General features: G+C 42.5%; 1 protein-coding gene across 3 annotated transcripts in view; it reads left to right on the top strand.

The window, feature by feature from the left end:
• HGFAC (HGF activator) overlaps positions 1-26,078 on the top strand; it is a 58,694-nt gene that overhangs the window by 1,140 nt on the left and 31,476 nt on the right. The window contains exons 2-5 of one of the 3 annotated variants that reach the window (XM_061584594.1): positions 7,092-7,155; positions 10,290-10,421; positions 15,080-15,190; positions 19,974-20,148. In XM_061584594.1, the coding sequence (XP_061440578.1) occupies positions 7,092-7,155; positions 10,290-10,421; positions 15,080-15,190; positions 19,974-20,148 (482 nt within the window). Of the gene's footprint in view, positions 1-7,091; positions 7,156-7,251; positions 7,356-10,286; positions 10,422-15,079; positions 15,191-19,973; positions 20,149-26,078 lie in introns of those variants that run through there. The other 2 variants (XM_061584593.1, XM_061584595.1) reach the window with 2 other exon arrangements.

Genomic DNA, 26,078 nt, shown 5'->3' with positions numbered 1-26,078 from the left:
AGGCTGTTTGGAGGAAGCCATGCGCACCTGCCCTACATGTGAGGGCTGGGCTTCAAAGAAACAGTTGGGAGCTTAAAGTAGGCTCCTGATCTCTCCTTGGCTGGAACAAGGTGGGGTTGCCAACTGCACATCAGCACCGTGCTCAGGGAGGGCAAAGTGGTTTCCATTTGATAGAAACTGCTTCTCCCTCCCAGCACTGCTCTTTGAAGACACCCTGTGCTGACCCTTTCAGCCTTTGGCCACAGCGTGGGGCAGGTGTTACAAACCTTCCTGCACTCCTCCTGTCAACCTCTGATGCCACAGTTTGAAAGGATCGGCATGGGGCTGATCTGATGTCGGAGGTTAAAAGAAGAAGGGCAGGGCAGCTTGCAAAGCACAGGGCTGGCGATGCCCCTTGTTTGGTGGTTCCCAAATTTGGGAACTCTGCAGAAGGGATTTTTGACAGGTGGGTGGGGCAACCCACAGGTTAATCATGTGACATCATAATGCCATGTGATTTACAAAGTTGGCCCACAGGGACAAAAAGATTCCCCACCTCTCATGTGTATGCAAGTTCCACTACAGGCATGTTTCATTTAAAAGAATCTTTGATTCTGGTCTTGTAAGCAGAGACAGGTACAAGAATTCTCCACATCTCTGAAGAAAGTAGCCTTTAGGCATTTACTGGCTATGTATTCGTAGGTGAGAGAGCCATGTAAAGAGACTTTATCGGGCTAATTTTTTGTTCATTATTCAATAGAGTCTTCAAAACCATGGCAGTTGTTCCTCCAAACAAAGCAGAACATCAGTTCAAAACTGCAGCTTGAAAGAGCAGATAATGTCCCTGCTTTTCCCTCCCCAAATCGCCCTTTTTGATGAGGGACATTCCAGTATATTCGAGACACTGTAGCTTTGTACTGTGCATTGCAATCATCCAAGTGATGTCTTATCATAATCTCACTTGAAGAGGGTTGAAGAGGTTCATTTCTGAAGAAGAGAGATTCTAGCTCCTGCCTTTCAGTGTTTTTAGTCAATCAGTGAAGTCACCGCAATGATTGATGAGTGAGTCATATGGACGCTGGGCTATAGGAAACTAAGATAATCCCTCTACAGATCTAAGACAACCCCTCTTAGGAATCAGTCCCCTGCGCAAGTGAACACAAGTTGTCTTATGCATCAGGAAATCAGGAAATAATAATGCCAGATTAAGATTGGTTGAAGCTTTGGAGCTGTACTAATTTTGAGGGGTGGTGTACTCAAGTCAAAAGAGCCAAAACTGGATGCCTACGACACAAGCACCATGTCCTCTTTTGCAGCCATTTTATGCCTCCTCCTATATCTTCACAACAGCCATGAGATGTAGATTAGGCTGAGAGCTGGTGACTGACCCAAGGGAGCAAAAAACAATGAGAAGTGAGATTAAAATATGGAACTGCACATGTTCAGAGGATTTACTTTTGGTTTATTAAGGTTGCCAAAATATTTTGTTTATTTGTTTGTGTTTTGCTTAGTGTTGTGAAACTGCACACACCCAGAGTATTTTTTGTAAACCATGAAAGCTTATGCAATAATAAATTTATTAGTCTTTAGGTTACCTCAAGATGTACTTTCTGGTACTTTATTTCATGCATTCCGTTTTGGGAGAAGGGGGGTCCTATTTTGGTAACTGCACCAGGGCCCCCAACCACCTTAATCTGGCCTTAGCCATAAGTCTCTAGTGCCCTCTCATCAAAAAGAAACTAAACCCTTTAGCACCACCCCTAGACTTTACTAAAACATGTATATTCTATCTTTCTGGTGCAAAAGCACCATACACTACACAGGAAAGAAACAGTAAGGTAGTATTCAATGCTAGTCTTACTCAGAGTAGACTCACTGAAGCAAATAAACATGACTAATAGGTTCATTAATTTCAATGGGTCTACTCTGTGTAGGACTTAGTTGCATACTCCAGTATCATTTAGCTTCCTCTTGCTCTGCCACTCAGAAAATCAGCACACCCATTTCAGGATCAATTTTATTCAGAAAAAAGAACAATAAAGGCACATGACATCTTTGTGTGAAACTATATATGCATGAAATGAGAAGTAATCCATGGGAAACAATAAGCTCCAAAATTTGGCCCAGTAGCTCACTGGCAGCCAGAAGAAAGCTTTCCGGACTGTCCCACTTACTAGCCTAGCAACCACGTTCTACACTCTCTACACCGTCTTCAAGGGCAGCCCCACATACAGTACATTACAGCAGTCCAGACAGTAGGTCACCAGAGTATGAACAACTGAAGCTAGGCTATCATGCTCTAGAAACATCCATAGCTGGTGAATCAGCCTATCTATATTTATATCTATATAGTTATAGTTAAGTTATAAAAAGTTATTTTGAAATAGTTTTTTTAAAAAAATGTAAATATTGTATTGAGTATAGTGTCTTCATGCTTATAATTGCCTTATGTTACACGACTATATTGACTGTGGAACCACCTACCCATGTCTCAGTGCTGGGCTCCCATCAGTCCAGCCAGCTAGTAACCCCAAAAGACGCAGACTCCTCCTCAGAATTGTTGTGGGGTGGTGAAATCCACCTATTTAAATAAATAAATAGATAAAGGGTGACTTCAACTACTCTGACGTATGTGTTCCAGTTACAACAAAAAGTTAAAAATTTCTAGATACTGTAAATGACTGTGCCCTAGAATAGTTGGTCATGAAACCAACCAGAAGGATGGCAACCCTAGATTTAAACTTCAGTGGCACCCATGACCTGGGGTGAGATGTAAGTGTTGTTGAACCACTTTGGAGCAGTGACCATAATGCTATTAAATTAAATATACATGAAATGGCCAATTGCCAAGAAAACCAAACAGTGATTTTTTATTTTAAAAGAGAAAACTTTCCAAAAATGAGGGGATTGGTAAATAGAAAGTTGAAAGGTAAAGTCAAGAGGGTCAAATCACTCCAAAATGCTTGGAGTTGTTTAAAAACACAATAGAAGCTGAACTGGAGTGTATACCACAGATCTGCAGAGGGTACCGTGGGGTACCACAGGGTTCGATCCTGGGCCCAGTGTTCTTTAACATTTTCATTAATGACTTGGATGAGGAGGTGCAGGGAATGCTTATCAAATTTGCAGATGATACAAAATTGGGAGGGATAGCTAATATCTTGGAAGACAGAAATAATTTTGATAGACTGAAGCATTGTGCTGAAAACAACAGAATGAAATTTAACAGGCTAGTGCAAAGTTCTACACCTAGAAAAAAGAAACCAAGTGCACAGTTATAAGATGGGGGATATTTGGGTCAGCAATACTACATGCTAGGAAGATCTTGGGATTGTTGCTGATCACAAGCTGAATATGAGCCAACATGTGGCTGCAAAAAAGGCAAATGCTATTTTAGACTGCATTAACAGAAGTATAGTGTCCAAAGAGCATGACGTAGTAATTCCCCTCTTTTCATCAGTGATTAGGCCTCATCTTGAGTACTGCATCCAGTTCTGGACACCCCACTTTAAGAAGGATGCAGACAAACTGGAATGGGTTCAAAGGAGGGCAACAGGGATGATCAGGAGACTAGAAACAAAGCCCTATGAGGAGAGACTGAAAGAACTGGGCATGGTTAGCCTTGAGAAGAGAAGACTGAGGGCAAATGTGAAAGTACTCTTCAAGTACTTGAAAGGTTGTCACACAAAGGAGCGACAGCATCTCTTCTCAATCATCCCAGAGTGCAGGATACACTGGACTCAAGATACAGGAAGCCAGATTTCGGCTGAGCATCAGGAAAAATGTCCTAACTGTTAGAGCCATACGACAATGGAACCAATTACCTAGGGAGATGATGGGCTCCAACACTGGAGGCGTTCAAGAGGCAGCTGGACAGGCACTTGTTGGGTATGCTTGAAGTAGGATTCCTGCATCGAGCAGAGAGTCAGACCAGATGGCCTTATAGGCCTCTTCCAACTCTAGTATTCTATGATTCTAAGACTCTATGATCAGGAAGACCATGGCCAAGAGGATGCCAGTGTGGTTAACCAGAAAAGTCAAAGAAGCTATTCAAGGCAAGAAGGCTTCCTTCAAAAAATGGAAGTGTTGTCCAAATGAGGACAATAAAAAGGAACACATTGCAGAAGACAATAAGGGATGCGTTAAAAGAATATTAAAAAATCTTTAAATACCTTAAAAGCAGGAAAACATTCAGGGCTGTGGTTGGACCCTTGGATTACAAGGGAGTCAAAGCTGTGCTAAATAGAAATGGGAAGTTCTATTACTTTTGGTTCTCTCAGTTTCTCATTTTTCCAGTTTAAAATTCAGTTATCCACATTTCTGCACCAATTTGCCTAAAAGATTTTTTAAAATCCTCAAAAAATTCACCATTTTAGTGTGAATTTCTCCTAACAAACATTTTTGTAGACAGTTTTGACTAATGTACACATTTTTGCAAGCCATTTCTTGTCATGTAATGCACTTTTGCATGTTATTTTCACTCATATATTCATTGTTATATACACTTTATGCATTTTTGCACAGATTGATTGGTTGGCAAACTGCATCACAAACTTCAAATAAATGCGAATTTCGAAGGATAGCTGTGTTTCAGTTCTCATATTGTTTTGGAAAGTGAGAATTTGATAGATTTGGTTCGAAATGTGAACTGAATGGAAATTCTTGCCTATTCCTATTGCTAAAGCAGGATAAGGAAATTGCAGAGAAGCTAAATGAATTCTTTGCATCTGTCTTCACAGTGGAGGATATAGGGCAGATCCCTGTCATGAACTAACTTTTGCAGGAAGGAAGTCTGAGTAACTGAGGCAAATAGCGCTGACAAGGCATGAAGTTCTAGGCTTAACAGATAAAATAAAAAATGACAAATTGCCAGGTCTAGATGACATCCACCCAAGAGTTTTCGAAGAACTCAAATGTGAAATTACTGATCTTCTAACAAAAATGTGTAATTTCCCACTCAGATCTGTCTCCATATCTGAGGACTAGAAAGTGGTCAATATAACACCAATCTTTAAAAAGGGATCCAAGAAATTACAGGCTAGTGAGCTTAATGTCTGTCCAAGGAAAATTGGTAGAAAATATTATTAAAGATAAAATAACCAGCATATAGGACAGCGAGCCCTGCTAAAGCAGAACCAGCATGGCTTCTGCAAGGGTAAGTCCTGCCTCACTAACCTATCAGAGTTCTTCCAGAGTGTCAGCAAGCATATAGATACAGGTGATCCGGTGGACATAGTGAACTTGGACTTTCAAAAAGCTTCTGAGAAGGTACCTCACCAAAGACTCCTGAGTAAGTTTAGCAGTTGTGAAATAAGAGGAGAGGTCCTTTTGTGGATCAGGCACGGGCTAGGAAACAGAAAGCAAAGAGTACGAATAAATGGACAGTTCTCCCAATGGAGGGCTGTAGAAAATGGAGTCTCCCAAGGATCAGCATTGGGACTTTTGCTTTTTAACTTGTTCATAAATAACCTAGAGTTAGAGGTGAGCAGTGGGGTTACCAAGTTTGCTGATGATACTAAATTATTCAGGGCTGTTAAAACAAAAAGGAATTGTGAAGAGCTCCAAAAGGACCTCTCTAAACTTGAGTGAATAGGTGGTAAAATGGCAGATGCAATTCAATGTAAACAAGTGTAAGGTTCTACATATTGGAGCAAAACTCCCAGGAATGCAGTGACAGAAATGGATAGCTCGATGAAGATGTCGACCCAGTGTGCGGCAGATGTGAAAAAGGCAAATTCCATGCTAGGGATCATTAGGAAAGGTATTGAAAATAAAACTGCTGCTATCATAATGCTGTTTTATTAATCTATGGTGTGGCCCCATTTGGAATACTGTGTACAGTTCTGGTCAGCTCAACTAAAAATGATGTTGTGGAGCTGGAAAAGGTTCAGAAAAGCGCAACCAACATGATCAAGGAATGGAGCAACTCCCCTATGAAGAAAGCTTGCAGGATTTGGGGCTTTTTAGTTTAGAGAAAAGGCAAGTAAGAGGTGACATGATAGAAACATATAAAATTATGTATGGCATGGAGGAAGTGGATAGAAAAAAACTTTTCTCCCTCTCTTGACACTAGAACTCACTCATCCAATGAAGGTGAATGTTGAAAGACTAAGGACAGGCAGAAGAAAGGACTTCTTCACAAGTGCATAGTTAAAGTATGGAATTCACGCCCACAAGAGGCAGTGATGGCCACCAACTTGGATGAGTTTTAAAAGAGGATTAGACAAATTCATGGAGGAAAAAGCTGTCAGTGGCTACTTATCATGATGGCTATGCTCTGCCTCCACAGTCAGAGGCAGCATGCTTCTGAATACCAGTTGCTGGAAACGGCAGGGGAGAGTGCTCTTGCTTTATGGGCTTCCATGGCCATCTGATTGCTGGACTAGACGGTCCATTGGCCTGATCCGGCAGGCTCTTCTTATGTCCTTAATCACTGATGCTCTCACATTATTCAAGGCACCATTATCCTGGTCACAGCAATGTGTCAAGATGGGGCAGGGCAACAGCCAGAGCTTGGAAAAGTTACCTTTTTTGAACTACAACTCCCATCAGCCCAATCCAGTGGCCATGCTGGCAGGGGCTGATGGGAGTTGTAGTTCAAAAAGGTAACTTTTCCAAGCTCTGGCAACAGCCTAATGAAAAGTAAACAAAGTCATTATTCTGCATAATCTTTTGAGAGAAAAAGGAACATTATAATATGGCTGAAATATGCACCTTAGTCATGCATTCAAGCGAACGTGTGTGAGCTTAAAGTGGAGGAGAGATGCACACACAACATCCCCATGTGCACCAGCTCCACTTCTGACCATCATGTGTTAAGCGTGAAAGTCTGAAGGGAGATTCTAACTGTTCAGCTGATCCTGCTTAGAATCCTCCCCACAATCACCCTGATCATGCAGGGTTCCTAACTGCAGAGAATCTTTCCAAACACATTAATAGGACTATTGGGGGATGGGAGAGGGAAGAGGAGCTAAACTGCTGCCACAGGCAACTACCTCCAGTTATTGAGTTGTTTTTAAAAGGCCATCCCTGCTTGCTCTTCTCTAAACTGGCAATTTGTCTTGGTACAATGGTCTATAAAGGCACATGTATCTTCATTTTTTTATGTGTAGGAAGGAAGGAAGAGCTTTGGTCATGAGACAGAAGAAGCTAAATATGAAGTTCATCCTTCCAGAGGTACCAAATATGTTTTAATATGTCCCCAAACAAACTAAGCCTTCCTTTCTTGCTTCCTTGCTTTTACAGCTTGTAAAATTACTTGCCAGATGACTTCCAAATTGTGAATCAGGTCTTTCCATGATCCAGATGAGATAATAATGCAAACTGGTTGCAACTGAGGATACTTTGCTGGATTATGGCCATTATAAGCAACCTAGGTAATTGCATACCAAGCTGAGAAGGGGAGGAGAGGGCATGTGTGTGTGTGTGCAGCAAGAGAGGAGAGCTATTCTGCTTAGGTCTCACGATATGAGAATTGGGTCAGAGACTTCTCCTTCCTCACCACAAGGTGGCAATCCCAGTCCTCGCAGGGCTGGAAAGGAGGCATGTTCATTCTTTCCCCTCTGTAGCAACCCTATCAACAGAGACTATGGTGAACTGAGAGGACCTCTTTAATTCTCTTGACTTGCTTGCATTAATTACTATTTCCTGCCCCTGACTCTGGTTCACCCACATTATCCATGGCACAATTATGTGTGTCTCTTCAAAGCTGACTTGTACATGGTGAATGGAAACTGATTTGTGCTTTGATTGCTTGCGGCCAAGTGCTGTGTCCCTCAATGCGCTGGACTGGTGCACTGTCTTCCAAGGGGTGTGCACTCCTAGAGGACAGGCAGACATGTCCAGAAGTCCAGTGTGACTGGTAGTGCAATCCCCCCTAGGGATGGGTGAGAATTTCAATTCAGTTCACATTTCAAGCAGTATTTATCAAATTCACAATTTCCGAAACAATAACTGAAACACAGCCATCCTTTGAAATACGCATTTATTAGAATTTTGGGATGCAGTTCACCAACTGAACAACATTTATAAAAATGCATATATTAGGAGAAAGTGTGCACAAAAATGAATACATGAGTGGAAATAACATGCAAAAAGGCAGGAAATGATGAGAAATGGCTTGCAAAAATGTGTCCCTTTTTCAAAGCTGCCTACAAAAATGTGTTTATTTAGAGAAATTTGCACTAAAATGGTAGAGAATGTTCATGACAATTTTTTTAAAAAAATGGCAGATTTCTGCAGAAATGTAGAGACCTGAATTTAACATTGGAAAAATGAAAAACAGAGAACTGAAACAGACAGATCTTCCCATCCCTAATCCCCCATCCCCAGGATTTGGATTGCTCCCGAAGTGATGGAAGAGAGACTTTTGTGCTGCAGCTGAGTCTCTGCAAAAGCTCCATGGGCGATGTTGCTCCTCTTGCCTTTCTGTTTCCTTTTCCGCATCTCACTCCTGTCACAGAGAATTCAAAGCTCCCAGCCAGGTGTTGCTGTCATCTTCTCCGCCATGATAGCCCCTCTGTATCAAGTCTGGGGGCCACCTCACACTGCAGCTGGATCTTGGCAAAGGGTCAGTGGGCAATGCTGCTGTTCCTACCTCTGTCTTCCTTTCCACCTCTTCTTGCACAGTAGTTAGTAAAAATACTTCTTGTGCAAACAGGCCGTAAGCCTATTGAGCTGGTTTCTTATTCTGCTGCTGTTTGATGTTTTTTTAGCTGGCTGGTGTTTCTATCTGCTCTTGTTTTTACTTCATTGTTTTATTCTTTTCTATTAATATTTTTATATTGTAGTATAGAATTGTTCTTGCTAGCCACTTTGGGTGCCTAGGGCAGAGAGGTGATAAATGTGTGGCAAAGGAGGACTTATATACTGCAAGGAGCCTGCAGGCTACATTGCACCTCTGCATGCTCCAAGTACAGAAACATATTGCATCCCTCTGTGGAGTCCCTGTCACTGAGTGGTGAGCCAAAAATGTGTCAAGAATGGAGTGCCAAGTGCAGGGCCAGCGTTTGCGTGGGGCCCGATTGGGAACCTTATGGCGGGTGCCAATTTCTGTGAAGCAGCGGTAATGGAAACAAGTGCTGCCGCTCGAGGGTTAAAAAAGGTGCAATTCCCCCATGAGCGGGCCCGATTGGGCCCGATTGGTCCAATCAGTATTTTGCCAGCCCTGGTCAAGTGCCAGGTTTTGCTCTCGTCCTTACAGTGTCCCCAAGTGTACTACTGCTTCTGCTTTATATTTTTCCATGGGAGTGAATTGCAACAGTGAGGGGCCAAACTGCTTCCCACATCAGCTCCCTTCCAGCCTTCTTTTAGCTGGAGTTCTATTTCTCAGCTACATTAGAGCTTGATGATGGAATGTTGGGAACTGGCTTTAGATATATGCAAGTGGGATCTGCCAAAAAAGAGATTTGTCCAGTTTATCCTGACTTCTTTAACTGGACTCCTCTTCACAGTTCCAGCCAGCCAGTCATGTCCCCCTCCAAAATACTTCATTTCACTCCACCATCTGTGTCCAGTTTCACATTATTCTTTTCCAGTATTCCATGACTACTGTGGGGAGTGTGAAAATATTCCATGACTAGTAACCTTACTTAAATCTCAGTGGGCAGCTATTGTTGGGGGATGGTGGATGTTTTGAAGGGGAGATTATCCTCATAGGTTTATTTTTTAAAGATATTTATACTTCAGCAAATCGCTTGGCTCCCCAGAGTATGCTGGTCCCTCCTCCTTGTTTCTCTGTGTGCTTTTAGAGGAGGGCGAGTAAGAGGTGACAAGTGTATAAAATTATGCATGCCATGGAGAAGATGGACAGAGAAAAGTTCTCACTCTCTCATAATACTAGAATTCATGGACATCCAATGACGCTGAATGTTGGAAGATTCAGGACAGACAAAAGAAAGAACTTCTTCACAAGTGCATAGTTAAAGCATGGAATTCACTCCCACAAGAGGCAGTGATGACCACCAATAAAGATAAGCCCATGATGACAAGGTTTCTGGAAACTGCAGGTGGAGAGAGTGCTCCTGTGCTCAGGTCCTGCTTGTGGGCTTCCTCTAGGCATCTGGTTGGCCACTGTGAGAACAGGATGCTGGACTAGATGGGCCACTGGCCTGATCCAGCAGGGTCTTCTTCTTAGTCCCTTCAATATAATCAACTTCCTCTTATCATAATTATGGCCTTTTGCTCATTAGAAATATATTACAGTTGATTACTTATGGTCTCCAGCAACATGTTTCTTTTATAGTGGAAATATTGTTTCAGAATAAGGAATAATGTGCTCTTATGTTTGTTTGTTTGTTTTTAAAAAGCAGAAAAGTGTTTTGATGATACCCTCCATGAATATTTTGAGACTGGAGAAAGCTGGGCAAGGATCTACCAAGGGACAGTGCAACAATGCACTTGTATTAACAGCCTAATTGAATGCCAATATGCACGATATACAGGTATATACAATGTCTATACAATGTCATGCTGTATGTGCTATCTGTTGGTACGCATTGCAGTGAAATAAAATTCCTTGGTGGCACAGAGGATGAATTGCATTAAATGATGCATACAACAGTATAGAAGTCATAATCTCTATTTTAAATCATTTATTTTAGAGCAATTAAAATGTTTACAGCTTAAAATGTAATGTTTAACATAGCTGCATGATAGCAATTTTAAATATCTTTCAAACTTCCTGAAATGATTTCAGCATTTTCAGCTTTCAAATCCTTTCACTTTTTATAATGTTCTCCTTCGGAAATGAAATGTAACAGTCACTGGCAACTAGCCACGATGGCTATGTTCTGCCTCCATTGTTGGACGCAGTCTGCCTCTGTATGTTCGGTATTATAAAAAATACCAGAGAAATAGGAACTAATTTGGTTGGTCCTATTTCTTAGCAGAATTGTGAAAATACAAGCAGCGGAATGCGAATGTAACCAGCCCACCTTTCTCTATATAAACAACAACAGACACAATCTTTTAGGTAAAAGAAAAGAATGCTTACTTACGACCTCATATGTTAGGAACATAGGCTCTAGCTTAGAAGAAAGAAAATAGGAGTCTCAGTTCATTTTAGTGGTTTGGTATTGATGCTCTCAGAGAGAGCATCTGTGCCATGCGGCCTCTCTCAATGGTGGATATTCAATGGAGAATATTCAAAAATCCCCCAGGATAAAGGAGGAGGAAGTCGGGTAAGTAACCCCACCCATTAGGAAGTTACATCATGGTAAAACAGGTACATGGGATATCCCCCAAATATCCCTTAAAGGGAACATGCAACATTTGCCTGTTCCAACACTGTACACCACCTGAGGGGTCACAAGTGGGGAGAGTGCTGTTGCACCTTAGCCCACTGTTTATGCTTCCCATGGGCACCTGATTGGCCACTGTGGAATGGAACTTTGGCCTCATCCAGCCCAGCTCTTCTTACGTTCACTGGTCTGTCAACATCCCTTTGTAGTTTTGAGCTGGTTGTAAAGTTGCACCTTTAGCCTCTGTTGGTGAGTGATGTGTGGTCACATTATACAAGGCAAGACAGCTTGTAGGTCGTGGAAACCTCTGGCATCTGTGTCAGCCTTCAGAATCACAACCAGTACTTCCCAAGACTTCACCATTTACAACTGACTCATAAAACCCACCCAGGCAATACCCAATTTAAAAAGCCTACAGGAAAAATGATGTTCTCACTCTCTTGGCAAAGAGGGGAAGGATCATTAATGTTATGGGAAGTGGGGAGAAGAGTGAGGGGATTTAAATCCCCTATCTTCACTGTAGCACTAGCTTCCTTGCATGGAGATTTATACTCTAAAGAAAGCAATCAGAAACACTGTGTAGTACAACACTATCTTCCCCTCTTCAAGAGAGAGGGGGAAATGTGCATCCTGCAGTCCTACCAATTGCCTCTGTGAAGTGGCTGGTGCAGTCACTTTAAGAGAGATACTCTGCAGCGACGCACAGTGTGTATGTGGGGGAGGAGGCACTATTTCTGCTGCATCCTATGTGCATGAAAGAGAGGTTGCATGTTGGGTGGTGCCATGTGTAGTGAAATTGTCTTTAAGTTAGATGCACAGCAAAGAAAGAGTTAACTTTCTCTAGAGTTACACACCCTAGGGGGAGCTAGACTGATTTAGTTCCTGGAGTGAGTTAGTCAGTGTTGTGTGTGCTGGGTAAGGCCTAGCACTGAACAAGCTCAGATGTTGTACTGTTTAAGAATTATTAAATAAAGAAGCTCTATTTTATCCTCAGTCTTATCCTGATCAATATAACAACATGCTGCTCCCACTCACTGCTTTGTATGAGCTGTGTGTCTGTGAGATAGAGCAACTTTGTGTGCGCCCAGATGAGAAATGCTGCTGCTTTGTGAGTTACTCTGAGGATAAAATGGGGAAGGGGGAGGGACTATGTATACCACCTTGACCTCCTTGGAGAAAAAGCAGGATAGAAATATAAAAAGGAAATTAAATGGGGGTGGGGAGTAGAGGAGAGGCAAGCATTTATAAAAACCTTCCTATAGATTGTTTTTATGTGTTCATGCTTCATTGTGATGCAACCAGTGAATGTAGATGGGCTCTCTCCTACCTCAAACTCTTATACAATGTGAGGAGAGGATTATACAGCCACAAGAGTGGCTGTATACTATAGCCAGCATGGATTTTCCGCATTCCGCAATGTTATATTGAAAATACCCCCATGCCATTCTGATGCTTCCCATAAGCTCATTTCAAAACAAAACCTTACAAAACTTATAGTCCTGAATTCAGAAATGGTAGCTTAACAACTCTGTAAATTTTTGTGGCGATATACAAAACAGTCAGAGAGAATAGAGAGTTCAAACTCTAAAAAGAGAGGGGGGAACCCAGACCCCTTTTGGACTTTTTGTTTTCAGAGTTCTCATGTGTTGAAATTAAAAATCAGCCATGTTCACTGAGTACATGTAACCCTGTTACTGACCTTGCTCCATACTCTGATCTTCATCTTCTGCACTTTAAAAGGTAAAAAAGTGCCTGGCTGGTTTTTAATTAATTTAAGAAATTTTACATTGAACTCAATGATAATGTCGGGCATGCTCAGTAAGAACCAACTGTCAGTGTTCTAAAAGCCAAACTCACAGCTGCTTGGCTTGCCTAATCAGGGAGGCACACCCACACCAGACCTTTATTTCACTTGAGACCGTCATTGTTTCCCCCAAAGAATCCTTGGAAGTGTAGTTCATGAAGGTTGCTGAGAGGAGACTCCTATTCCCCTGAGAGAGCTCCGTAGTCAGAGTGGTTTAACAGTCAGCCCCTCTTCTGGGGATTGGAGCTCTTTCAGGGGCTCCTAACAACTCTCAGCACCCTTCACTAACTACACTTCCCAGGATTCTTTGGGGGAAGCCATGACTGACTAAAGTGAAATAAAGGTCTGGTGTGGATGTGGCCAGGGACAGCTCTGGTTTAAATTTGGGTGGGAGGCTACATGTGCCTGCTGTAGAATAAAAAGGTGGGGGAAACACTGAAAAGCAATGATACTGTTCACAATGTTTTCCTTTTGAAAACGAAAGGGGCTTCCCCTCTGCCCAGTGCCCATGCACTCAATCTCCTCCCCTCTCTCTCCTCCTCCCCTCCCTGCCCCTTCCCCATGTTAGTTTCACCTATCCTAAGCATGATTGCACAGAAATAAGTCCTACTGAACTCAAAAGGTATGCAAATGATCAAACCCATCCTATACTCTCCCTCTTCCTTTGCCCCTCCCTCCCCCTCCACTTCAAATCTTCCCCCTCCCCCTCCCCAAGGTTAGTTTTATCTTCAGCATGCATGCACAGGAGTAAATTCCACTGAACTCAATAAGCATGCAAATGATCAGACCTGCCTTTCCCCTCCTTCCCCTCTCTCCTCTCCTCTCCCTTCTTCCACCTCTCCCCTCTTCTTTCTTCTTCCTTCCCTGCCCACTCCAGCCCTTCCCCTCCCTCTCTCCCTCCTTCCTCCTGGTCAGTTTTACCTATCCTAAGCATGATTGCATGGGAGTAAATAGCACTGAACTCAATAAACATGCAAATGATCAAACCTTCCCTTCTCCTCCCCTCCCCCTCCTGTCTGCTCATATCCCCCTTCTCCCCTCTGCTCTTCCTCCCTCCTCCTCCCCCTCCCCTCCCCATCCCCTGTGGTCAGTTTCACCTATCCTAAGCATGATTGCAGGGGAGTAAATCCCACTGAACTCAATAAGCATGCAAATGATCAATCCATTCTCAGCAAACTTGCACAGGATCCCATTTCTTACCTCCCGGATTAAAAAGCAGAGAAATTCAGTAATAGGCAAAAAAATCCTTGCGGTTTAAGAAGCAAAAGAAAATGATTTCCTATAGGACACTTCACTAACATTGCAAAGTAAATCAAACATATTCAAAGTGACTATCTGAACTATATCAACTGTATCTTAATATTGCTGCTTCCTCCCCGATAAAACAAGATCAACACAGTACATGTCTTGTTTTTATTATTTGGGCTGATTTCAGGGGTTGCCACCACTCCCCATATGCTCAGAGGCACATGTTATCAAATTCTTCCAAGCTACAAAGGAAGTGGATTGGACTGTGAAAGACCAACCCAAATCTTTGCATTTTGACAAATTGAGTACAATATCTCAGAGAGGAGGTCAGGTCTCTTGCTCCCCTGGTGCATTCACTATAGCTGCCCAATTTCCCTGCTTTTTAAAGTTTGACAGAAATATCTGTGGGCTATAGGTGCATACTTAAACTGCAAGGGTTTTTTTTGCCTATTAGTGAATTCTATTCCAATCTGAATTTAACTGTCTTCGTAAAATCATGTTTCTAGTTTTATTCTTTCAGACTCTGGGAACAATATGAGGTTGGTCCAGTTTTTAATTCAGGTCTCCATTATTTTTACTAGTAATGCGCATTTCAATATTCTGCTAATCATGTGAATGGAAGAAGAAAAAGCTTGCTGAAGTTATGAAACACTCTAAAGAAGTCAAAATCAGAAAACAGGAACATCATGGTTATAGTGTTAGCTTCCCACTAAACCAAAATAGACCTGACTTGCAGACCTATAATGCTTCATATTTATTTGCTGTCCGAAGTGCATTGCATTGTGTATATTTTAATTTTACCTTGTAGATTGCATCATCAGTCCATGCCTCCATGGCGGTTCTTGCAGGAAGCTTGTCTTCACCAACAAAACAGTCTGTGGGTGCAAAGCACCTTTTGTAGGAAAATATTGTAATATCGGTGAGTAGTACATAGTTCTTTGTATTCATCTTAAAGATCCAAATTGAGTAATACTAATTTCCTTTCTCTGAATTTGGCCCTCATTTTTTTTACTTAGGCTTCTCTTACATCCAAGCTCCTTCTGCAATTATTTGTGAGATAATCAGACATTTTGTTTTGGAATTTGCTAAACAGTTCCTAGTTCCTTAATGTCTGATTCCCAGAGGTGAATGGTTTGGCTTTCAGACTGGTTGCTAAACTTGACTCTAACTGCCCTTTCTTGTGGCACAGCTTCTTTGTCAATCGGGGCATTTTAATTATATATGTTTGTTTATTTTTAGGCTGCCTTACAAGAGGTTTAATATGCTCTGACATCTCAGTGCATCTTACAGTATAACGGTTAACTTCAGCAAAACAGATTAAAACACCACCTTCAAATATTAAAAGTCAAGAGCAACAACAATTAATACATTCTTTATCACATTGATCAACCTTGCACAAAAAATGAAGAACAGTCTAAAAGTCAATAATCTGCAAGATAGCAGCAATGATTGCATTACTGAAAAGCCATTTAGAACAGATGAGTCTTCAGAGGTTTGGTTTTTTTTGAAGCCTGATACTAGTTAAGCCAGCCACAAGTTCCATAAGTCAGGTCCATACAGGTGTAAGCAGCAGTCATTTAAAGAATCTAGCTCAAATATTTAAGACTTTAAAAGCCAAAACCAGCAGTTTGACATAGGCCCAGAAATACACTGGAAATCTTGGCAACTGGTATAAGCTTGGGTGTAATATGCTCTGTCTAACCCCATTCTGTCCCAGCTGAAGTCCCCAAGTGGTCTTCAAAGACAGCCCCATGTAGAGTACATTGCAGTAATACATCGTAGATATAACTAGTACATACGTAATAGGGTTGCCAGGTTCAGGGCCTGAGACTGATCCTGTATGTTTAGGAGAAGAGAAAGTCAGCCAAGTGCAGGTGTTCTTGCAACCCTGTTATGGGAAAAACCACAAGGTGGAATTCTCCCTTCCTCCTGAACACCTTTTAAAGATACAGAAGACCTCTTGGTTGCCAGGCCCGGCCTCCAAGAGGTCTTCTGTATCTTTAAGATACAGTGAGCAATGAGGAACCTGTTCAAGGGAGAAGTGGGAGTGAGGAACAAGATGTAGCTAGCCTTGCCTTCATCTTCTTTGGTAGCTCATCACCTCCCCATGGCTATACCTGTCTCTACCCATGGTCACTGAAACTGGAGTGGCATCACCCTTCCTTACTAACACTCCTCATATTCTTCCATTGTAGGTTACAGAGAATGGACACTTAACTCTTCAACTTGTTTTTGCCAGTCATTTCAAATCAGCCAAACTACTCTTTTGAACTCCTAGCCAAAAAAACCCCAAAACCATTGCTCTGACTAGGGCCCCGACCTCTGTCTCCCAGGAAGAAATAACGTAAATACATAAGCACAGCATGAAATAATACAGCATTTTTCTAGGGGTCCTTCAAACTGGCAGTGCCCCATCACCTTTTCCTTTTGTGAGTGTAGCCAGTTGTGACACTGGAACTTAGAGAAGCATGTTGAATTAATGAAGGGGATATGGGCCACCCTCAGCCAATTAGAATATAGTCTCTGTATATGTATACATTTTCAGATGGAGGCAAACAGGCCTCTTGCTGCAGTCCTGTTGTGACTCTTGTTGACAGTGAGTGACTTTGGAAGATTTGTGGCAGCTGTGCCCATCCCACTCCTCATGACGGCAGCACCACCTTCTTTTCCCTGTGGTGGCTTTCCCTGTTATGCTTGGGGGAGCAGGCATGAAAATGGTGTCTATGTCCACTTTTCCCATCACAAAGCAGCCCCCTCTTTCCCCATGAGTAGAACCTCTGGCTTGCAGTGAAAGAAGGGCTTGCTTTCTCACCACTACAAAGCACAGAAATGCTGTTATCTTCTCAGGAGGTCTGGGTGTGGGGCAGTGTCAGCAGAGAGTAGGGGTGGAAGGATCTGTCAGTTTTGCTCCTCTGTTTCTCATTTTTCCAATCTTAAATTCAGTTCTCCACATTTCTGCAACAATTTGCAATTTTTTTAAAAAAAAATCATTATGAAAATTCTCCAGCACTTTAGTACTAATCTCTCCTACTAAACACGTTTTTGTGTGCAGCTTTGACTAGTACACATTTGTGCAAGCTATTTCGGCTAATATAATGCGGTTTTGTATGTTACTTTCACTAATAGTTCATTTTTATGCACACTTTCCCCTAATATATATCATTGGTTGGCCACCTGCGTTGCGAAAATTCGAATAAGTGCCGAGTTCAAAGGATGGTTGCGCTATATTGTTTTGAAAAGTGGGCATTTGATAGATTCACCTTTAAATGTGAAAATTGAATGTCTCCACTATCCCCAGGTGAGAAAAAGACAGAGAGAAAGAGTGAGTGTGTCAAGAATGTGTGCCAGTGTCTGGTGAGGGAGAGAGGTGTGTCTTCCAGTGTAGGGTGTGTGAGAGTGTGTCAGGGTGAAAGGGGTGTGTGTGTGTGTGTGTGTGTGTAGTGTGTGTGCCAGTGTCAGGTGTGTGTGTGAGAGAGAGAGGTGAGCATGTGTGTCAGAAATGTGTCAGTGTCAGAGATGTGTGTGTGTGTGTGAGAGAGAGAGAGGGAGAGGGATAGTAGTGTCTGCCAGTGTCAGATGAGAAGAGAGTGTCTGTGTTAAGTGTGTCTATGTGAGTGGCTAGGGTATGAGATCATTACTGCTTGTGGTGCTAACCCCAGCCCAGCAAAATGGCCCAGAAGGATATCATGGCTGATGGTATCCGTGCGCCCTGAGACATCTGAAATACCTAATATGGTTGCATTCCCCAGCGTAAATCATCCACCAGGATAACCAAAACTGTTTCCATTCCAAAACCAGGCCTGAAACTGGACTGGAACGGATCCACATCACTTCCCTTTGTCACCAAGGCCTTAACTTTATGTCTTTCCTACAATCTTACAGACAAAATAGCCACAGGATAGCTTGGACATGGAGTCTTGCTAGATAACTAGATATTTGATTCTTACAATGGCACGGTATTTTCCATTCACTTTGTTGGGCCATCACATTTAACCAGCTTCTCCAACACCTTTAGGTGCAGTTGCTCTCCCACTTGCTTACCATCTGCAACTCTGCTGTGACAGTTGGCACCACTGTGGAAGTCAATAAAGCAGAGGAGACCCCCACCAAAGCAGCTCCAAAGTCCTTGTATTTTCATCATCATGTTTGTTGTTCATCCACAGAATATGCTTTTAAAAGATATTTTTAATCTTGTGTAGATGAGAATATGAGACTATATGCAGATAAGAAACTGCAGCCCTTATTACTTACCACTAGATCCAGCAAAATTACATTTTTAAAAGGGAGAAAAGTAGTAAGAACATCTGCTAGAACAAAGAGACATTTTTAGGTCAACATACAGAAATAACACTGCTTGATTCCCAGAGTCTGCTAAATCATGAACAAAGCAATATAACTACATCATGTTTGTTATTCGTTGTTCTTCAGAGATGTCTCCGGAAAACCATAGTGGGACATGGGCTTCATCTGCGGCTGATAACATCAGCATCTTGGCCTTAGGTACTCACAGGATCCAGTCTATCTCAGTGGCATTTTTAGACTAGTGATGTCACCAAGCTCATACTTCCAGGCTTAGAAGTATAAGTTTACAGGGGCTTGCAGTATTTGCCTCAACTATGAGGTGAACACAATGAGTCCCAAATCGTTCTTTGTCTCAGATTGTAATTCTCCTCTTCTCTCCAGCCCAATCAGCCATCAAACCACCTTCTTTCCATCCCCCAATATTCCTTCCTCCCCTCTTTTCAGTCTCTCTTGTTAGGCTGGTGCAGCTGCTGGCAGCACTCTACCAGGCCTAAGAAGCCACAGGGTGGGAGGTGCCTCCTTACTTCCCCCTTGAGCGCTTGGCACACCGTGTAGCAGCACACCCAGCCATGAGTAGCCCTACCCTGGGAAAAGTACTTTGACCAAGGGCGACTGGAATCTAACTGTAATATCCCCTGCCCATGGCCTGCTGCCATTGCCACCACCAGCAGCGTCACCCCAGGAAATTGGATTGAATAGAAAGGAGAAGATGGCTGGGTCAGGCAGGGTGTGGTGGGGAGGAGTGAATGAGTGTGGGGGGTTAGGGTTTCGTGAAGATGTAGGGGTGGGGTAGAATGAATTTGGATTAATAAATGGAACTATTTCCCATTTTTTAGGAAGCAGCTTGGCTTGTTGCTGAGGCCCTCCAACACAAGATGTGGGAAGGGGACAGCAGGTTGCCTTATCACTAATGATGTAACTATAGACCAGCAGTCCATATGGACCAACAGAGAGCCAGTGTGGTGTAGTGGCTAGAGTACTGAGAGACCAGGATTCAAACTGCCACTCAGCCATGAAGCTCACTGGGTGATCTTGGGCTAGTCACCATCTCTCAGCCTAACTTGCCTTACAGGCTTATTGCAAGGATAAAATGCAGAGAGAAACATGTATGCCATGTTGAACTCATTGGAAGAATGGTGAGATATAAATGCAACAATTTTATAGTGCTTTTTGGTTAAAAAAATGAGATGCTGGTACTCATATCATGATAAAAATGTTGCTACAACAAAATGGCTGCCATCGGGAGAAAAAAAGGTGATGATACTCTGTACTGATGAGTACTGTTACAAAAATAGCTGTGTGTGAGAATATACTGTATATAGTTTGTGAAAGCAACATTTGGCAAGTGAATAATGTGGTGCTAGCAGATGTTTGCTTAAGTCTTCTGTATTTTTATCCAGTTCCTAGTCACCTGTGCTATTCTGGCAAAGGGACACATTACAGGGGCACTGTGAAGAAGACAGTTTCTGGAGATAATTGTCTGCCATGGAATTCAGATTTGCTTTACCAAGAGCTTCATGCTGACATTGTTGAAAACCCTGTGCTGCTGGGATTGGGACCACATTCATACTGCCGGTAAGAAAATACCCAGAAGATTCGCTGCTAAATGGATGAAAATACAGATGAAAATAGAGACATTTGTGTGTGCTTGTTAACACCCCAGTTCTCACACCAGCCACTTTGAATGCAAATACACACCTCGCTCATATATATATATACATTGCTGAAAGTTCTGCTTCGCTTTCTGTTCAAAGACATTCAGTAATGAGTTGCCCTTAAACAGGCAGAGGTGCATCCGCTCCTGAAGAAGCCCACCCTGGACCCTTTGTTATATGACTAATACCCAGTCATGAATACTCCCTTCTTGGGCAAGTTGGTGGGGAGCATGATGGCAGAGCAGTTGTAGGATTTCCTGGAGGATATGGAATATCTGGATCTACAGTATTTCAATTTGGGCTCTGGCATAGTTTGGGGACTGAATCAGGCTTGGTCACACTGATAGATGAACTGTACCGACAGCAGGACAAGGGGAGGGTGGTTCTGCCCCTGCTTCTCAGTCTCTCATTGGCTTTTGAAACCATTGACTATGGTATCTTCCAGAACCTGGACTGGCTCTGTGGGATGCGTATTGGAGGCATGTTCCATTCCTACCTTCAGGACAGTGCCCAAGAGTAGCACTGGGAGATTGTGCAATGGTGCTTGCAGTATGGCATGCTGCAGGGCATGATCTTGTTGCCAATGCTATTCAACATCTATATGAAGCTGTTGGAAGGTGTTTGGGGGGAAAGTACACTGCTGACACAAAGTTCTGTTTCTCCATAACATCAGAGTTGGGGATGGCTAACCATGATCTGGGTCATTGTTTAGGTGCAGTGCCGGACTGGATGAGGGCCAATAAACTGAGCTTGAACCCTGGGAAGACAGAGTACTGTGGATGGGTGGTTCCCTTGTCCAGGAGATTGGGCCTACCATTGGGCCTGGTCTGGAAGCTTCAGCCAGTGCAAAATGCTGTGGCTAGGCTGTTGATGGGGACAGACCAGACTACTGCCAGCACATAACTCCAGTGCTTAAAAGCTTGAAATGACTGCCCATATGTGACCGGGATAAGGGCAAGATACTAATTTACAAGGCCCTTTACAACTTGGGTCCAGGATGCCTTAAGGACTACCAAATCCCTACTAGCCCTACCTGATCATTGAGGTCTTAGGAGCAGTCTCTGTTAGTGGTCCCTATGGCTCAGATATACAGCTCAAAGCCCCCAGAAGCCCTGCATTCAGTATTGTGAGCTCGATTCTGTGGAACGTTGTCCTAGCTGAGATTTATTTTTATTTATTTTCTTAAATATTTCTGTCCCACCTTTCTTTCATCAAGGAACTCATGGCATACATGTGGCTCTCAGATAGCCTCCCATCCAGAGGCATTAACCAGACCCAGACCTGCTGAGCTTCAGCAAGGGGGTGGCCTCATGTGCCTTCAAGGCCACTAGAATTGGATTAGATTAGAGGCCCTCTCTCTGTTCAACAGTAGGCTACTGACAAAGAATTTTTTTTCAGCAGGCATTTTAAGGAAGTTTTCTGTTTTTTAATCTTAATTTTAATAGATATTATAATGTATAAATACTTGTTGGAATAGGCAAATGTTGCATGTTCCCTTTAAGGGATATTTGGGGAATATCCCATGTACCTGTTTTACCATGATATAACTTCCTAATGGACTTTCTCCTCCTTTGTCCTTTGAATATTCTCCATTGCTGATTTTCCTACCTTTGAGAGAGGCCGCATGGCACAGATGCTCTCTCTGAGAGCATCAATACTAATCCACTAAAATGAACTGACTCCTATTTTCTTTCTTCTAAGCTAGAGCCTATGTTCCTAACATATGAGGTCATAAGTAAACATTCTTTTCTTTTACCTAAAAGATTGTGTCTGTTGTTGTTTATATAGAGAAAGGTGGGCCTGGTTTATATTCTCATTCCGCTGCTTGTATTTTTATATCTCTGCTAAGAAATAGGACCAACCAAATTAGTTCCTATTTCTCTCTGGTATTTTTATAATACCGAACAGGTTATGGGCCCAGAAATAGTTGAGAATTAAACCAGATTTTTCGGGTTTTATTTTAAGTATTTTTTGCGTGTTTTGTTTCCCCCTTTGCTCTATATCAGGCATTAGTTTTTAAAATAGACTATTTTTGCTGCTGTTACTTCCTTGAGTTGTTTTAGCATAACAAAAACTCTTCTCAGACCAGGAAGCATGTATCAGCAAAGCAGAGGTTTTTCAAGAAGAATGCCTGAACTATCCACTGTTAACTTTGACCAGTGGAAAAGTAGAATCAGAATTATCCTAGCAGCAGAGAAAATTCTGTGCTGTATTGAAAATCCTAAACCAGAAGGGATTGATCAAGAAGCAAGCGTTTGGGAAGACAAAGTTTCTCTTGCAAAAGCTATAATATTTGATTCTCTGAAGGATGATCAGCTTGTTTATGTGAATGAGTGTAAATCTGCCTCGGAGATGCTAGACAAACTCCAGATAGCTTTTGGACTTCAAAGTTTTAGATGCCAGACAATGTTGATTCGAGAGATAGTGAATTTAAAATTGCAGACAAAGAAAAATTGTGAAAAACATATCACTTCCTTGTTGCTTATTTTCAACAAATTGAAATTGGCTGGACTTGATTTTAATCATCAACAGAAATTGGGCTTCCTAAGAGATTTGATCCTTTTATTTCTCTTTTAAACCACAATCCTGAGATTCAGTTTGAACAAGCCCTTGCAAAATTAAGAGAGGAATGTGTGATTCAAAGAGACTCAAATGATAATGGATCAAATTACATGGCTAGCAGAGATAAAGGGAAGGGAAAAGCCCCTCCCAAGAGCCAATCACAATGCTGTTTTTCATGTGGGAGGTGCGGTCACCTGGCTAGGGACTGTGACTCACCCAAAAGGTCAACAGCCAATGGTAGCTCTCCAAGTTTTAAACCAAGAGAACAAAGGCAGCATGCTTTCTCAAAGGAAAAGCAGGAAGCTCAGAGAGGAAGAAATTTCCTTTTAACTCATAAGAGTCTTGTTGCTAATAATTATAAGCAAAAATAAAACAATTGGATTTTAGACAGTGGATGTACAAACCACAGTTGTTATAATGAAGATTTATTTGATGAAATAAACAGTGATACTGAAGGAAGAATCCAGACTGCCAATGGTCAATATATGAACATTAATGGATCTGGATCCATTGCTCTAAGGTGCAAGGTACCTGATCAAACCATAGTAAATGTGGCAGATCATGTTTTATATGTCCCAGACTTAAATTGCAATATGCGGAGCATCTCAGCTTTAGACAAGAAAGGATTTGCAATACATTTCCAGGATGGAAAGTGTACAGTGACCAAAGATGATGAATTGCTTGCACTAGCTTATGAAAATGATGGTGTTTATGAACTGAGTCTTACAGCTGAACAAGCAAACACAGCCATGGTGGACAAGGAAGAGACCAGCCTAGAACTTTGGCACAGATGACTGGGACATCGCGATCCAAAGGCGATCCTACAGCTACAAAAGCAGAACCTTGCCACAGGTATCAAGGTAAACCAACAGAACCATGATAAAGCAAACAGGTGCGTAAATTGCATTGAGGAAAAGGATGTTAGGCCCTCATTTCCACCAAGGACTGAAAAGAGAAGCACCAAGGTGCTAGATCTCATACACAGTGACCTCTGTGGACCATTTAATGTACCCTCACTTGGGCAGAATAGATACGTTCTAATTTTTGTGGATGATTTTTCAAGGTACTGTGTGACTTACTTATTGAAGGACAAGAGTCAAACGCATGAGATGCTGAAGAAATACATCTCCATGGTGAGCACAAAATTTGAAAGGAAGCCGAAAGCTCTACAAAGTGACAACGGTGGTGAGTTTATATTGCACCAAACACAAAGTTTCCTGGAGGAACAAGGCATTTTGCACAGGAGGACTGTCAGTCATACTCCAGAGCAGAATGGGATTTCTGAAAGGAGACTTAGATCTCTTCTGGAAATGACAAAATGCATGCTTGCTGATCTACCCAAAAGGCTGTGGGGTGACGCGATCGTGGCTGCAACGTATATCCAGAACAGATTGCCAACCAAGGGCACCACACACACACCATTCCAGTTGTGGCATGGCAGGATTCCAAACCTGGCACATATCAGAGTGTTTGGAAGCATTGCTCTTGCCTACATAGCAAAACAGAAGAGGCAGAAGCTAGATGCTAGAACAGAACAGAGTATTTTGATAGGATATGCTCCTGGTAGCAAAGGCTACAGAGTTATGAACCTAAAGACAGGTGAAGTCAGCACAAGACACATTGTCTACTTCGATGAACGAAGCAGAGCTGACAAAAGAGGGACTGTGCTAGATTTCTCAGAAGAGCAAGGACACCACGTCCAATCTCTCATAGATATGCCAGTACCCACATACGAAATACCAGTGACATCACAGATATCTGCACAACCTGGCCCAAGCCTTGAACAAGGGGAAGAGGCAGAGATTGCAGAAAGTGATGATGAGGCTGAGAGAGGTACAGACGCAGATGAGAATGATGAGATGACTGGACTGGAAGATGCTACTAGAACAAGCTCTCAGATCCTCATTGTGAACCAGCAAAGGTGTACCACCTCTACGCCTGTCCTACCTCGCAAAGTCGGTGCTACCCAGAGAACCATCGACTTGGGAGGAGATCAAGCAGATGCCAGCATCCGAGGGCGCTCAGTGGAGAAAAGCCGCTCAGGAGGAGATGGATGCACTGCACAAGAATAAGACTTGGATCCTGACAGAACTTCCACCAGGCAAGAAAGCCATAGGATGCAGATGGGTGTTCAAGGTGAAGCAAGATGCAGGAGGAGAAATTGAACAACACAAGGCAAGACTAGTTGCCAGAGGTTTCCTGCAGAAATATGGAGAGGACTATGATGCTACTTTTGCTCCTGTCCGACACAGCACAATAAGAATGCTACTAAGTGTGGCAGCCTCCAAACAGATGCACGTCAGACACCTCGATGTCAAGACTGCCTTTCTGCATGGAGAAATAACAGAGGAGTTGTACATGCAACAACCTTCAGGTTTCGTGAACCAGAAGCAAGCACATCTTGTATGCGAGCTTAAAAAGGGCCTGTATGGACTCAAGCAAGCTGCAAGAGCCTGGAACGAGAAACTGGATCAAATGCTCAAGGAGCTAGGCTTCAAGCAAGGTGAGGTAGACCAATGCCTGTACACCAGAAGCAAGGATGGACATTTGACATATATTCTGATTTATATCGATGACTTGATCGTGGCGACTCAAAGAGATCAAGACTGCAGAGAAGTTGTACACCATTTGAACAAAGAAGTTGAAATCAAAGAGCTAGGCACTGCAACATACTACCTAGGCATCCAGATTGAAAAGGAAGCAGATGGCTCCTACCTACTCAACCAAAAAGAAAAGATTGTTGATCTTTTAGAGACTCTAGAACTCAAGGATGCCTATCCTGTAGCAACGCCTATGGCAACAGACTTTCTTAAAGACAATGATGTAGGTGAACCTTTACCAAATAATAAGAAGTACAGAACAGCAATAGGGAAGCTTTTGTACTTGACCACAAACACCAGATCTGACATAGCAAGTGCAGTAGGGATCCTATGTAGGAAAACTAGCACACCCACACAAAAGGACTGGATTGCTGTCAAAAGGGTGGCTAGATACTTGAAAGGGACTATGGACTTGAAGCTGAGATTGCCAGCTAATAGTGATCCAAAGCTTGTGTGTTACACTGTTGCTGACTGGGCTGGAGATAGCTCAGACTCCAAGTCAACTAGTGGCTTTCTGTTTATGTATGGAGATGGACCTATCTCCTGGGCTAGTCACAAGCAAGACATAATAGCATTTTCTTCCACAGAATCCAAGTATATAGCTGCTGCAGAAGCCTGCAAAGAAGCCATTTGGCTCAACAGACTACTAAAGGACCTTGGAATAAGGGTGCAGAGACCTATCCAGGTG

This window comes from Rhineura floridana, chromosome 9 (genome assembly GCF_030035675.1).
Source record: "Rhineura floridana isolate rRhiFlo1 chromosome 9, rRhiFlo1.hap2, whole genome shotgun sequence".
Taxonomy (NCBI): domain Eukaryota; kingdom Metazoa; phylum Chordata; class Lepidosauria; order Squamata; family Rhineuridae; genus Rhineura; species Rhineura floridana.
The sequence above is the reverse complement of the archived record's forward strand: the minus strand, read 5'-3'. Positions and strand labels throughout refer to the sequence as shown.